We start from the raw sequence: 13491 nt of genomic DNA on the forward strand, positions 1-13491 counted from the left end.
ACCGTAGTCAGGTCTATAAAAGGTGGTGTGTTTTTGTTATACTGATTTAATGAGAATTAATAAAACCGGCTGGAAGAGAATGCAGCACATCTCGAGTCCCAGCTTAGAATAATCAGAGCGACACTTTACACAGCACGTGAACCTACTGCCTAATTGGAAAGAAGCCTGAAGAAAGCAGTGTTCATAAATGAATGCTAATTCCAACTATAATGTATGAATGCCAAAATTTAGTTTCTTCAGTAATGATATTTAGGTTGTTCATCAAGTTATGCATCATAGGGAATCATTTATTTGATTTTTTTATTTATTTCAGGAAACATAAATTACAGAAATTTTTTTTCCTATGATGCACAACTTTTTTGGGAGACAGTCTCACACTAAAAACATTATTATTAACATTCTTTGTATAAAGCAACATCTCGCCTTCTAGCTAAGCCTTGTAACACCAGTTTTGTTACAGTTCATTATTATAAATGGTAAATACAAATAGAGTACTTACTTAATCTTGTCAGGAAAATTAGCCCGAACCATGTGCGACTCTATACTCTGTCTGATGCATATAATGTGTGTGATTCCATGATTCAGAAGTGTATTGAACTGAAAAAAAAAGTTTATTAATTTGAATAAAATTTGTAATTAATTAAACCCTCAAACTCAGCTGCAACTATGTTTTTAATATTTACAAAACATTAAGATTAAACAAGAGAACAATGAACCATACAGAACATTCAAATAGACATTACCGAATGGAACCGAGATTCAAACTCATTGATGAAATACTTAATGGGGAATTTAGACTCGGAAATTGCAATTGCTGTACAATGTGTTTACTAGTTGTGTTTTTACGGGGGTTGAGCTTTGCTCTTTCGGCCCGCCTCTCAACTGTCAATCAACTGTTTACTAACTACTTTTTTTTTTTTTTTTTTCCCCACACCACACACACACCCCCCCCAGGAAGCAGCCCGTGACAGCTGACTAACTCCCAGGTACCTATTTACTGCTAGGTAACAGGGGCACTTAGGGTGAAAGAAACTTTGCCCATTTGTTTCTGCCTCGTGCGGGAATCGAACCCGCGCCACAGAATTACGAGTCCTGCTCGCTATCCACCAGGCTACGAGGCCCCCTCCACCAGGCTACGAGGCCTACGAGGCTACTGTAGGTACAGTACACATTCTACACTGAGTTAAATAATAACAGGGAAAATTGGTAAGGAGCATGAACTAGCAAAAAATTCTGATGACAACTGGTGAGTATGGAACACCAATTTAAAGACATTTATATACTGTATAAAAAACCAGCGTTCAATGTAATGAAACACCATTTTCTGGACGAGTCCCGGAGGCTCCTTGGAGCTATCCGTTCTGATATGAATGCATTAGACCCTGACATCAAAGATGACTCCCCCCCTCCCTGGGAGGGGGAAGGGGGGAGCCCTAGACTCCCCCAGAGCCCCATGACCTGGTCGATGGTAGACATAGGATGCTTCCAACCACACTGGCGTTTCTATAGGCCATTGATCCTCGTGCCTCTCTGAAGGGGCCAGGTTCTGGCTCATGGTCCCCAGTAAGCCTTAGAACTCCCTTCACTTTGATGCCAGGGTCTAACACTGTACATTCATATCAACCTGGATAGCTCCACCCCAGAAAAAATTCTTATAAAAGACGCAGCTGCTGCCCAGTTATGAAGATAATAAGTAGTGCTAACATGATGCTTTCTGTTGTCAAATCCCACAAGATTATACAGTAGAACCTCTATTAACGAGTTTAATCCGTTCTGGCACCGAGCTTGTTACCTGGAAAACTCGTCTTTGGAAACAAATTTCCCCATTTAAAATAAAGGAAATAAATTTAATCCGTTCCACTCCCAAAAACATCCATACTTGTATGACTTTTTTTTATGTAAATATAATACTGCACATGTAAATATAAATGTTTTGTTGTAGTGTTTTAATATTTACTTTACCTTATGAAGAGTAGTTGCTGGCTTGAGGGAGACGATGGAGAGGTGGGAAGGAGGAGAGGGGTTATGGTGTGGAAGGAGAATCCACCTCTGAGTCAGGCGGACTCTCTCTTCTTGGGAATTTCACTCAAATTTCATTTCAAATGTCACACAAGGATGCGTTAGACCAGCACCAAATAAAAAACTACGTTGATTACACTCGTTGTGTCAACAATATAATAGTCTTACCACGAAGATACAATACAATGCCGTTTTCTCAAATAGGCAATGTGGTTATTAAAGAAAACGGAAATTTCATGGCAAACATGTATACAATCCCCAAGTCGACCGGATAAGAATTGGATTTTATAGAAATATTTGCTCAAATGATGCTTGAGCGCGGTGTTTGGGTGCATTCAAGAGAAAAAAAGTGTGTTACGTTCAAGCAACATATACCTGCGAAAGTGATAACATTTTCATAAAGTGTTATCACAAAGTGATAAATTAATTAAACATTTTCACACACTGGGTTGTCACTGCTTTATCAGGGCAGCTTTTCCAAGAATGCGTTCACCTTTTCAAACATTCCAAACACTTCCCTGATCTCAGTGGAAGAGGCAGCATCCTCCCTTACCTCCTCATTCCCTTACTAATGGTGTAAATTGTTGATGAGGACCTGCCATACTTCCTTGTGAGATCAATCACACTCACTCATGCTTTGCTATAATTTCCTTCTTGAAATCCATAATAATTGTGTCTTTCTTCCTCTTGAAAACACTATCTTTAGCAAGCAGCTTCTTTGGAGACATCGTGTGTTACAAATTGTAGTCGCAAAACCACTAAAAACCCAAAGAAAAGCTCAAATAAATCCAGAGGGATGCTTGTCGTGTGAGATACAACAACAACACTGGCGTCGGAGGCATCCGAAAATTTGCGAGAACCCGCGAGACGCTAGGAAGCGCCATGTGGTTTCACTTGTTAATAGAGGCGAGCTCGTCAATAGAGACAAATTTGCTGTGAGTGGCTTGCTCGTTACTGGAAAAACTCGTTAATAGAGCCACTCGTTAATAGAGGTTCCACTGTAATAACAGAAGCAGCAAGGAAGGAAGGGGCTAAAGTAACAGCTGCTACAGCCCTCGCAAGTCAACCCTGACAGAAAATGATCACCTAGATGAAAGTCTGCCCAAGGCTACACACTAGCAGCACAGGCAGGCAACGTTGGGGAAACACTATGAGGTAAATGTATGTATGGACCAAACAAAACACTAGATGCTGCTGTCAGGTAATGTCATTGCTGAAAAGAATGACTTTAGTGTGGCCAAATTCTGGATATAATGAGGGCTGCCTTATTTTGACCATTGTTAAGTAATTTGGAAATACAGTATATACCATATTGCATGATACCATTGTGTAAAGATTAATATAACAAAGAGCTCTACAAAGAATGCTGAAGGGTACATAAACACCAGTGCAGACACACCAATGAACATACATGGTGAACCAAAAATACACGAGAATGCCCAAACTACTATCAGACCTCTCCTAAAATTCCTAGCTCCATTTTCTGATTGGGATGAGGAGACACAAAGGCACCCCCCCCCTTCAAAAGCAAATAAACCCAAGAAGATAAAGCAGCTAAGAATGCAAAAAGATTGGGTTCAGGGAGTCTTTGGTGGAGTTGGTGCTGCCACCTGGTGGTAGTCAGTGGTAGTGACTTTGTGGACCACTCTGTAAATAGGACACTGCTACCTAAATAGGCCAAATACAATATCATCTGCATAGCAACAGTCTAAACTGGCACAGTCACTTTGAAAAGTTCTTCATTGCACATTGACCTGCCTTCAGTGAACTTGGTCCTAACTAGGGGTCAGTAGAACCTTGCCTGTGGCAGCAACTTATTGGAATAGCTCTGAAATTAAGGCAAAAATCATAAAATATTTATCTAACAGGGATAACAAATACTATACATATTTAAAAGAAAAACACTACACTGAAAAAGATATACAGTATGATATTTTGAGGAACCTTACCCTGGATTTAGTTGCTGCACTATAGGGGCCAAGAAAAAGTCCTGGAAGAATCTCCTGCATTTCCCGTCTCATGTGATACAGCCAGTCTACTTCCATAGTCACTATTTACTACCACCTTGTAATTTTCTCTGAAAATATAGAAGAAACCAGCGTTGAATGTAATGAAACACCGTTATCTGGGTGAGACCTGGAGGCTCCCCAGAGCTATCTACGCTGATATGGATATACATCTACAGTATTAGACTTTGACATCAGTCAATGTGAATGGGGTTCTAGGGGGCCATCCAGGCCATTTATAGTGGATAGCCCCCTCCTCATGCCTTTCCGAGGGGGCCAGGTTCTGGCTTGTGGTCCCCTCAGTAGACTTAGAACTCCATTCACAGTGACTGATGCCAAATTCTAATATATTCATATCAGCCTGGATAGCTCCGGGGAGCCAAAGGGGTCCCCCCCCCAGAAAATTTGGCCAACCTCTTTTTTTTCCATTTATTAAGGTATATGTACTACAGTATACTGTATTCCCATGTATTAATAAGTGAGAGTGAGAAAGCAATCGAGTGTGTGTTTAAACAAATTAAATAAACTCCCTCCATAGTGATCTCTTCCAGCACAAACAGCTAAATCCTGTTGCACAGTGTGTGCAGAGACATACAGTATGTCTGTAATTACCTAAGTGTAGTTATAGGATAAGAGCTGTTTGTGGTGGCCTTTCTTCCAAGTAGTCTTTGTCATATGTCACTCTGAAACTGCTGACAGTTTTGGGCTCCATCACCTTCTCACTTAACTTGTTCCGTTTACCACTCTTGTTTGCAAAAGTCTACTTTCTAATGTTTTTTCGGTTGCTTGTGCATGACGTGTGAATAGCTGTATGTGTACTTGCACAATACTGGATGCTCATGTTGAATGTAAAATAATCTAAAAATAATAAATGAATGAATGTATGTGTATATTCACCTAGTTGTGCTTGCGGGGGTTGAGCTCTGCTCTTTCAGCCCGCCTCTCAACTGTCAATCAACTGTTACTAACTACTATTTCCCCCCCCCCTCACACACACACACACACACTAAATTTTAAAGAAATTTAAGATGGATAAGATTTTATCTTTGGATTAAGATGGATTAAGATGGATAGGATTTTAAGGATAAGAAATTTAGATGACTGTCATGCCCTTCAAGAAGACCTGGACAAAATAAGTATATGGAGCACCACTTGGCAAATGGAATTTAATGTTAATAAATGTCATGTTATGGAATGTGGAATAGGAGAACATAGACCCCACACAACCTATATATTATGTGAGAAATCTTTAAAGAATTCTGATAAAGAAAGAGATCTAGGAGTGGTTCTAGATAGAAAACTATCACCTGAGGACCACATAAAGAATATTGTGCAAGGAGCCTATGCTATGCTTTCTAACTTCAGAATTGCATTTAAATACATGGATGGCGATATTCTAAAGAAATTGTTCATGACTTTTGTTAGGCCAAAGCTAGAATATGCAGCTGTTGTGTGGTGCCCATATCTTAAGAAGCACATCAACAAACTGGAAAAGGTGCAAAGACATGCTACTAAGTGGCTCCCAGAACTGAAGGGCAAGAGCTACGAGGAGAGGTTAGAAGCATTAAATATGCCAAAACTAGAAGACAGAAGAAAAAGAGGTGATATGATCACTACATACAAAATAGTAACAGGAATTGATAAAATCGACAGGGAAGACTTCCTGAGACCTGGAATTTCAAGAACAAGAGGTCATAGATTTAAACTAGCTAAACACAGATGCCGAAGAAATATAAGAAAATTCACCTTCGCAAATAGAGTGGTAGACGGTTGGAACAAGTTAAGTGAGAAGGTGGTGGAGGCCAAGACCGTCAGTAGTTTCAAAGCGTTATATGACAAAGAGTGCTGGGAAGACGGGACACCACGAGCGTAGCTCTCATCCTGTAACTACACTTAGGTAATTACACTTAGGTAATTACACATATCTTAAGAAGCACATCAACAAACTGGAAAAGGTGCAAAGACATGCTACTAAGTGGCTCCCAGAACTGAAGGGCAAGAGCTACGAGGAGAGGTTGGAAGCATTAAACATGCCAAAACTAGAAGACAGAAGAAAAAGAGGTGATATGATCACTACATACAAAATAGTAACGGGAATTGATAAAATCGACAGGGAAGATTTCCTGAGACCTGGCACTTCAAGAACAAGAGGTCATAGATTTAAACTAGCTAAACACAGATGCCGAAGAAATATAAGAAAATTCACCTTCGCAAATAGAGTGGTAGACGGTTGGAACAAGTTAAGTGAGAAGGTGGTGGAGGCCAAGACCGTCAGTAGTTTCAAAGCGTTATATGACAAAGAGTGCTGGGAAGACGGGACACCACGAGCGTAGCTCTCATCCTGTAACTACACTTAGGTAATTACACACACACACACCCACACACCCCAGGAAGCAGCCTGTGACAGCTGAGTAATTCCCAGGTACCTATTTACTGCTAGGTTACAGGGGCATTAGGGTGAAAGAAACTCTGCCCATTGTTTCTCGCCAGCGCCTGGAATCAAACCTGGGACCACAGGATCACATGTCCAGCATGCTGTCCACTCAGCCACCCTCAATGTGAATGAGTGAATGAGTGAGTGAGTGAGTGAGTGAGTGAGTGAGTGAGTGAGTGAGTGAGTGAGTGAGTGAGTGAGTGAGTGAGTGAGTGAGTGAGTGAGTGAGTGAGTGAGTGAGTGTGTGTGTGTGTGGTTTTTTTTAAGTGTAATTACCTAAGTGTAGATACAGGATGAGAGCTACGTTCGAGGTGTTACGTTTTCCCAGTACTCTTTGTCGCATAACGCTTTGAAACTACAGTACTCACAGTTTTGGCCTCCACCACCTTCTCACTCATCTTGTTCCAACCGTCTACCACTTTGTTTCCAAAAGAAAACTTTCTAATATTTTTTTTGGCACCTTTGTTTCCTTAGCTTGAATCTGTGTCCTCTTGCTCGTGAAGTTGTTGGTTTCTGGAATTCTTTGTCAATTACAATAGGTCTATTCCTGTTAGTACTGTATTTTTTAAGTGGTCATATCACCACTTACATATCACCTCTTTTTCTTCTATCTTCTAGTTTTGGCATGTTTAATGTCTCTATCTCTCCTCGTAATTCTTGTTTTTTAGTTCCAGGAGCCATTTTGTAGCATGCCGTTGCACTTTTTCCAATTTATTTATGTGCTTCTTGAGATTTGGGCACCATGCAACTGCTGCATATTCTAAATTTGGTCTCACAAAAGTCATGAACAGTTTCTTTAGTATTTCACCATTCATATAATTAAAAGCAAGTCTGAAATTGGAAAGCAACGCATATGCTCATCTCACAATGTTCTTTATGTGTTCCTCTGGCAATAGCTTACTATCCAAAACCACCCCTAGGTCTCGTGCGGTTTTCTTGAGGTTATCAAGATGATTTTGGGGCTTAGCGTCCCCGCGGCCCGGTCTTCGACCACGCCTCCTTTTTGTTACACATTCCCAGGAAGCAGTTCATAGCAGCTGTCTGACTCCCAGGTACCTATTTACTGCTAGGTGACAAGGGCATCAGGGGTGAAAGAAACTCTGACCATTTGTTTCCACCTCCACCAGGGATCAAACCTGGAACTTCAGGACTACGAATCTGAAACGCTGTCAACTCAGCTGTCAGGTCAGCTATCTTGTTCTTCATTAGTTCTGTAATTCCTTTCCACATAATTTGTAAGTTGTGTGTGGCCTATTTTCTCTGATTCTACATTCCATAACATGACATTTATTCACATTGAATTTCATTTGCCACTTGACACTCCAAGCACTTATTTTATCTAGAGCAATTTGAAGGGCATTATAATCCTCTGCATCTCCTATACCTGCTTGATGGGGTTCTGGGAGTTCTTCTATTCCCCAAGACTGGCCCGAGGCCAGGCTCGACTTGTGAGAGTTTAGTTCACCAGGATGTTGCTTGGAGCGGCCCACAGGCCGACATACCCACCACAGCCCGGTTGGTCCCGCATTCCTTGAAGAAAACTATCTAGTTTTCTCTTGAAGATGCCCACAGTTGTTTCGGTAATATTTCTTACGATCGCTGAGAGGATGTTGAACAACTGTGGACCTCTAATGTTTATACTGTACAGTGTTCTCTGATTGTGCCTATGGAACCCCTGCTCTTCACTGGTTCTATTCTGCATTTTCTTCCATATCGTTCACTCCAGTACGTTGTTATTTTACTGTGCAGATTTGGGACCTGGCCCTCCAATATTTTCCAGTATTTTCCTCCAGTAGAATAATAATTAGATTTATATTTTCTACCTTGATTCTAAGTACCTCTACCACCTCATTAGTCGAGTTCAGGAGTTCCTATCTTCCCAAAAATCTTAAGAGTTCCTATCAGTTCCTATCTTCCTACAGAGTTCCTATCAGTTCCTATCTTCCTACAGAGTTCCTATCAGTTCCTATCTTCCTACAGAGTTCCTATCAGTTCCTATCTTCCTACAGAGTTCCTATCTTCCCCAATATCTTAGAATCGTCCGCAAACATGTTCACATAATTTTGTATTCCTTCTGGTTGATTGTTTACGATTGTTCATATGCAAACATGTTCATATAATTCTGTATTCCTTCTGATAGATTGTTTATGTGGACGATGAACATTACTGGTACAAGAACTGAGCCCTGAGGTACTCTACTAGTAACACTCCTCCAGTCAGATACATTGTCTCTGATTACTGCCCTCATCTGTCTGTCAGAATTTTTTTTTTATCTGTGTCAGCAGTCTCCCTGTCACCCCTCCAGTTTCCAGTTTCCAGAACAGCCTTTTCTGTGGGACTCGATCAGAAGCCTTTTCAGGTTCTGATAGACAGTCATCCCAACTACCTCTTTCCTGTAGTATCTTTGTGGTTCTATCATTAAAACTTAGTAAAGATTGGCTACACAGGATCTTCCTGTTCAAATACCAAACTGTCTGTTATTATGTCATTATTCTCTAGGAGTTTAACTCATTTGGCTTTAACTATTTTTTCTAGTGTTTTGACTACCACACTTGTTAATGACAGGGGGTTAATAATTTAAAGGTTCCTCTCAACTACCATTTTTATAAATTAGTACTATGTTTGTTTTTTTCCATATACAGTACATTGTACTGTATCTGCTAAAATTCTTATGCACAAGGTTGTCTGGAATATTAATTGGAGTGGAATTCTCGCAATACCCAAGGTGAAACTCCATCAAGTCCAACCGCTTTATTACTTTCTAGCCCCATGAGTAATTTTTCCACTTCGTCTTGAGATACCTCTATGTGTTCTATGGCATACTCTGGAAGTGGTATCTGGTCCGGGTCTCTGAAATCCTCATTTTATACAATCAGACTTTGGAACTGTTCACTTAGCATTTCACGCATTTCTTTTGCAGTCTCAGTCCTCCTGTTCTCTGTTCTCAATCTCTGGATTTTATCTTTTACATGCAGCTTACTTTTAATGAATTTATAGACAAGGCCTGGATCTGTTTTACATTTGTTAGCTATACCTTTCTCAAAGTTCCTTTCTGCCTCTCTTCTCACTGCTGTATAATTGTCTTTGCTTGTTTGTAATGCTGGTATGTTTGCAGGTTAGGCCAGCAAACTGATATTGAACCCATTTTCTTGTCTTTTCCTCTCATAATTTCTGTTTACCAATCCTGTTTTCTGGTCCTGCATCTCTATTTTGGTATGAATGTTTGTGTGCCTTCATCGTATATATTTTGCAAAATTTGGCATACATCTCCTTTACTTTTTGTCTAGCAACAAGTCTGTTCAATTACATTCATTAAAGAATTTTCTAAGTTTCCCAAAGTGTCCTCTCTTGAAATTGAATTTATCAACTGTTTCAATATCATCATTCTCTTCTATATTATACTGCAAAGCATATTTAATTGCCAACAGGACATACTCACTCTTTCCCAAGGGAAGAAGGCACTGGATGTCAAATTTTCTTCTTTCCTAGTGAATATTATATCCAGTATTGACGGAACATGAAGTCTCCTTCCCTCATTCTTGTGGTCTGCTTGACATGTTGATACATGAATGTCTCCAGAATGAGGTTTACAGATGCGTGTGTACATTTGCTATTTGTGCCTGCAGAATTGAGCTATTAGCTCTTGGACCCTGCATTTCTAACCAATCTATTTTTCCTCTATTATGTCTACTACATACAGTACATTTCTCTAACACACACATGAGCACACAAATCCCCAAGTAGCAGCCAGTAACAGCTGTCTAACTCCCAGGTACCTATTTACTGCTAGGTGAACAGGGGCTTCAGGGTGAAAGAAAATCTGCTCAAATGTTTCTACCTTTGCTGGGGATCGAATCCGGGCCCTTAGGACAACGACCCTAGAGTGCTATCCACTCAACCACGAGTGTAATTACCTAAATGTAGTTACAGGATGAGAGCTAAGTTCGTGGTGTCCCATCTTCCCAGCATTCTTTGTCATATAACAATTTGAAATTATGGATTGTTTTGGCCTCCACCACCTTCTCACCTAACTAAATTGTGTGTGTGTGTGGTTGTGGATACATGCTACTTTTAGCTTAAGTTTGCTCCAAACAATTTGAGTATTAGTACTGTTTGAGTGTCCACAGCAATACTCAGTGGCTATGCGAAGTGTGAATAATGATGGATGCATCTGCTTATTACAAGAGTTGCTCAATTTTTATTTACCTGCTCACACATTCACAAACTTATTTGCTCAATCACATTCATCCTTAGTTTTCCTTCTCTTACTCTAACTCACTCCCAAACATATACCAGTTAAGCCCCAAACCTTAGAGGAATGAATTTGTAGAGAAAAAAAACAGCAGAAACATGATTATAACTTACAAAATACAATACTTATGGAAATTGAAAAAGTCAAGACAAACAGTCTGACATGGTAAAAACAAGAACAAAAGATGTAAAGTGAGTACCTAAATTGACTGAATGTTGAGACAAAATCTAGGACTGGTTGGTGGGATTTAAACCTTGGGTCTAGTACTGGAACTGTTAGGTTATTCAGCAAGACCTAGATGCTGAAGTTCATTTTTTACAATCACAAGGGAGTTTATTTTCCAATATTTCAATATCATTAGTCTTATTTATTTTGTTTAAATTACTTATTGTGTAGCTAGAGACAAATAAAAACAATGAAACAAATAAGGCAACCTAAATGAAGACAGTGCATGATGTTTAAAGGCTATTTTTTAAATTTAGGCCTATACTGTATATCTATGCGACTTCAGTGATTGAATAGTAATTTGATGTTTTATTAAATCACTTGAAAACATCTGAAGTATTCTAAAATCCATTCAATGCAGATCACACAGCAAACAACATTTCATTAATGAATCACTGTCACCCAAGCCACTGATATTATGTTATTTAATTAAACCATTATTACTTCTGGATAATGTTACTAGGCCCAGAGATGATAATGGTGGTTAGCAGTTTTATCACTTGAAACTGACGCCTTTGATAATAAATATCCTGCCCGATTCTTCAAAATCTAGTATCATCTCTACTACTACTACCACCTACTGTGATGCAGTAGGTGCTGTAGTTAGCATTTTTATATTACTTTTTTTTTAGATATATACAAGAGTTGTTACATTCTAGTACAGCCACTAGTATGCGTAGCGTTTCGGGCAAGTCCCTGGAATACGATCCCCTGCCGCGGAGAATCGTTTATCCTTTAATTATTATTCAATAATAATGATAAATAATAATAATAATAATAATAATAATAATAATACCAGTTATAATATATTCAATAAAATATTGGTACTATTATAGTTTTCACTAGTAATATTAGAGATGATACCAGATATAAAGTTAGATTTCTGATGAATTTCTCACTTGAAATGTTGTCATCAGGATTTACATCAATTGCATCTCAATTGTAGTGAAACATGGAAGAAGATTCACTATCACTTCAAGTTGATATAGGGGTTTGAAATGGTCAAAAGATTGGCAGATGCAGTTTAATGCAGATAAATGTAAAGTTCTGAGGCTAGGTAATGATGATAAATTTATAAGATACGAGCTTGATGGTATTGAGATTGCGAAGTCAGATTGCGAAAGGGATCTGGGTGTTATGATTAGTAAGAATTTAAAACCAAAGGATCAATGCATGAATGTTCGAAATAAGGCAAATAGGACACTGGGATTTATTAATTGAAGCATTAGTAACAAGACACCTGGTGTGGTTCTTCAGTTATATCTTGCTCTGGTTAGGCCCCATTTAGATTATGCAGTTCAGTTTTGGTCGCCGTACTATAGAATGGATATAAATTCACTTGAACGTGTCCAGTGTAGGATGACAAAGTTAATTCCCCAAATTAGAAATCTTTCATATGAAGAAAGATTAACAAAGCTTAAATTGCATTCACTGGAAAGGCATAGACTTAGGGGTGACATGATAGAGGTTTACATGTGGATGAATGGACATAACAAAGGGGATATTAATAAGGTATTAAAAGTATCAACACAAGACAACACGAAACAATGGGTATAAATTGGATAAGTTTATATGTAGGAAAAACTTGGGTAAATACTGGTTCGGTAACAGGGTTGTTGATTTGTTGAACCAATTTCCACGTAACGTGGTGGAGGTGGGGTCCCTCAATTGTTTCAAGCGCGAGTTGGACATGTATATGAGTGAGATTGGGTGGTTATAAATAGGAGCTGCCTCGTATGGGCCAACAGGCCTTCTGCAGTTACCTTGGTTCTTATGTTCTTATGGTTACTAGTTTGGGTAACTGATCACCCTCAACAGGAGTACTATGGACTCCTGTTGATCAATCAGGTCAGTGAGAATACACTGACTATTGAGAGAATACACTTTTGACTATTGACTATTGTGAGAATACACTGACTATTGGTCTAAAATATATATTTAGACCACCAAAGCGACTAGAGGCGCTAGCCGCCAGATGATCTATGCCAGCAATTGTTTCGCAAGATTGAATAAACTGATTACCCAACAGCAGGGTCAAGTCTTCAATAAACAGACCGAGGAATATCTCACTGGCAAATGTGAGGTAGCCATGACCGACACTTCGTAAACTTGCCTGCTGGAAGCTCTGAAGGTGATGCAGCAGCGGGAGTCGTCCACACTACAGCTTGGCCCGCCGTATTGTCCTACACTCATCTACTTATCATTTATAATTCACCCTCACTATTGTCATCCGTTGCTGTGTGCGTACGAAGCCCTTTACGTATATTACGCTCAGGCGGTGCTGTTAAAAGCTGAGCAAGCGAAATATGTCACGAAAGTACATCATTGTGCCCACTTGTGCTCCATTTCGTTCCAGCAATTGTAAACAGTCCCATATATAAACAAATATTATATATTTTGTTACTTTTAATAATTTGCACTGTTAATAATTCTATATATAACTAAAACTAAAACCAAATTAAGTATTTTAAGTAGTGTTAAAAATATCTATGCAACACTCATATCTTTATAAGACTTAAGTTTACGTTACATATTTCACTTCTGTTTTGTTGACA

At 39.2% G+C, this 13491-nt stretch overlaps 1 protein-coding gene across 3 annotated transcripts in view; it reads right to left on the minus strand.

Moving 5' to 3' along the window:
- The window catches only part of LOC123766426 (serine/threonine/tyrosine-interacting protein B), a 28778-nt gene extending 15485 nt beyond the window's left edge, over positions 1 to 13293 (minus strand). For all 3 annotated transcript variants that reach the window (XR_011223513.1, XR_011223512.1, XM_045755524.2), the window contains exons 1-3: positions 13050 to 13293; positions 3969 to 4096; positions 500 to 597 (exon numbers count right to left, since the gene is read on the minus strand). Coding sequence is in view for 1 of the 3 variants with exons in the window: in XM_045755524.2 (XP_045611480.1) it covers positions 500 to 597; positions 3969 to 4064 (194 nt within the window). In the remaining 2 variants the exon portion in view is untranslated. The remainder of the gene's footprint in view (positions 1 to 499; positions 598 to 3968; positions 4097 to 13049) is intronic.
- Positions 13294 to 13491: the final 198 nt, after the last annotated feature.

The sequence above is a fragment of the Procambarus clarkii genome, chromosome 62, assembly GCF_040958095.1.
Source record: "Procambarus clarkii isolate CNS0578487 chromosome 62, FALCON_Pclarkii_2.0, whole genome shotgun sequence".
Classification (NCBI taxonomy): domain Eukaryota; kingdom Metazoa; phylum Arthropoda; class Malacostraca; order Decapoda; family Cambaridae; genus Procambarus; species Procambarus clarkii.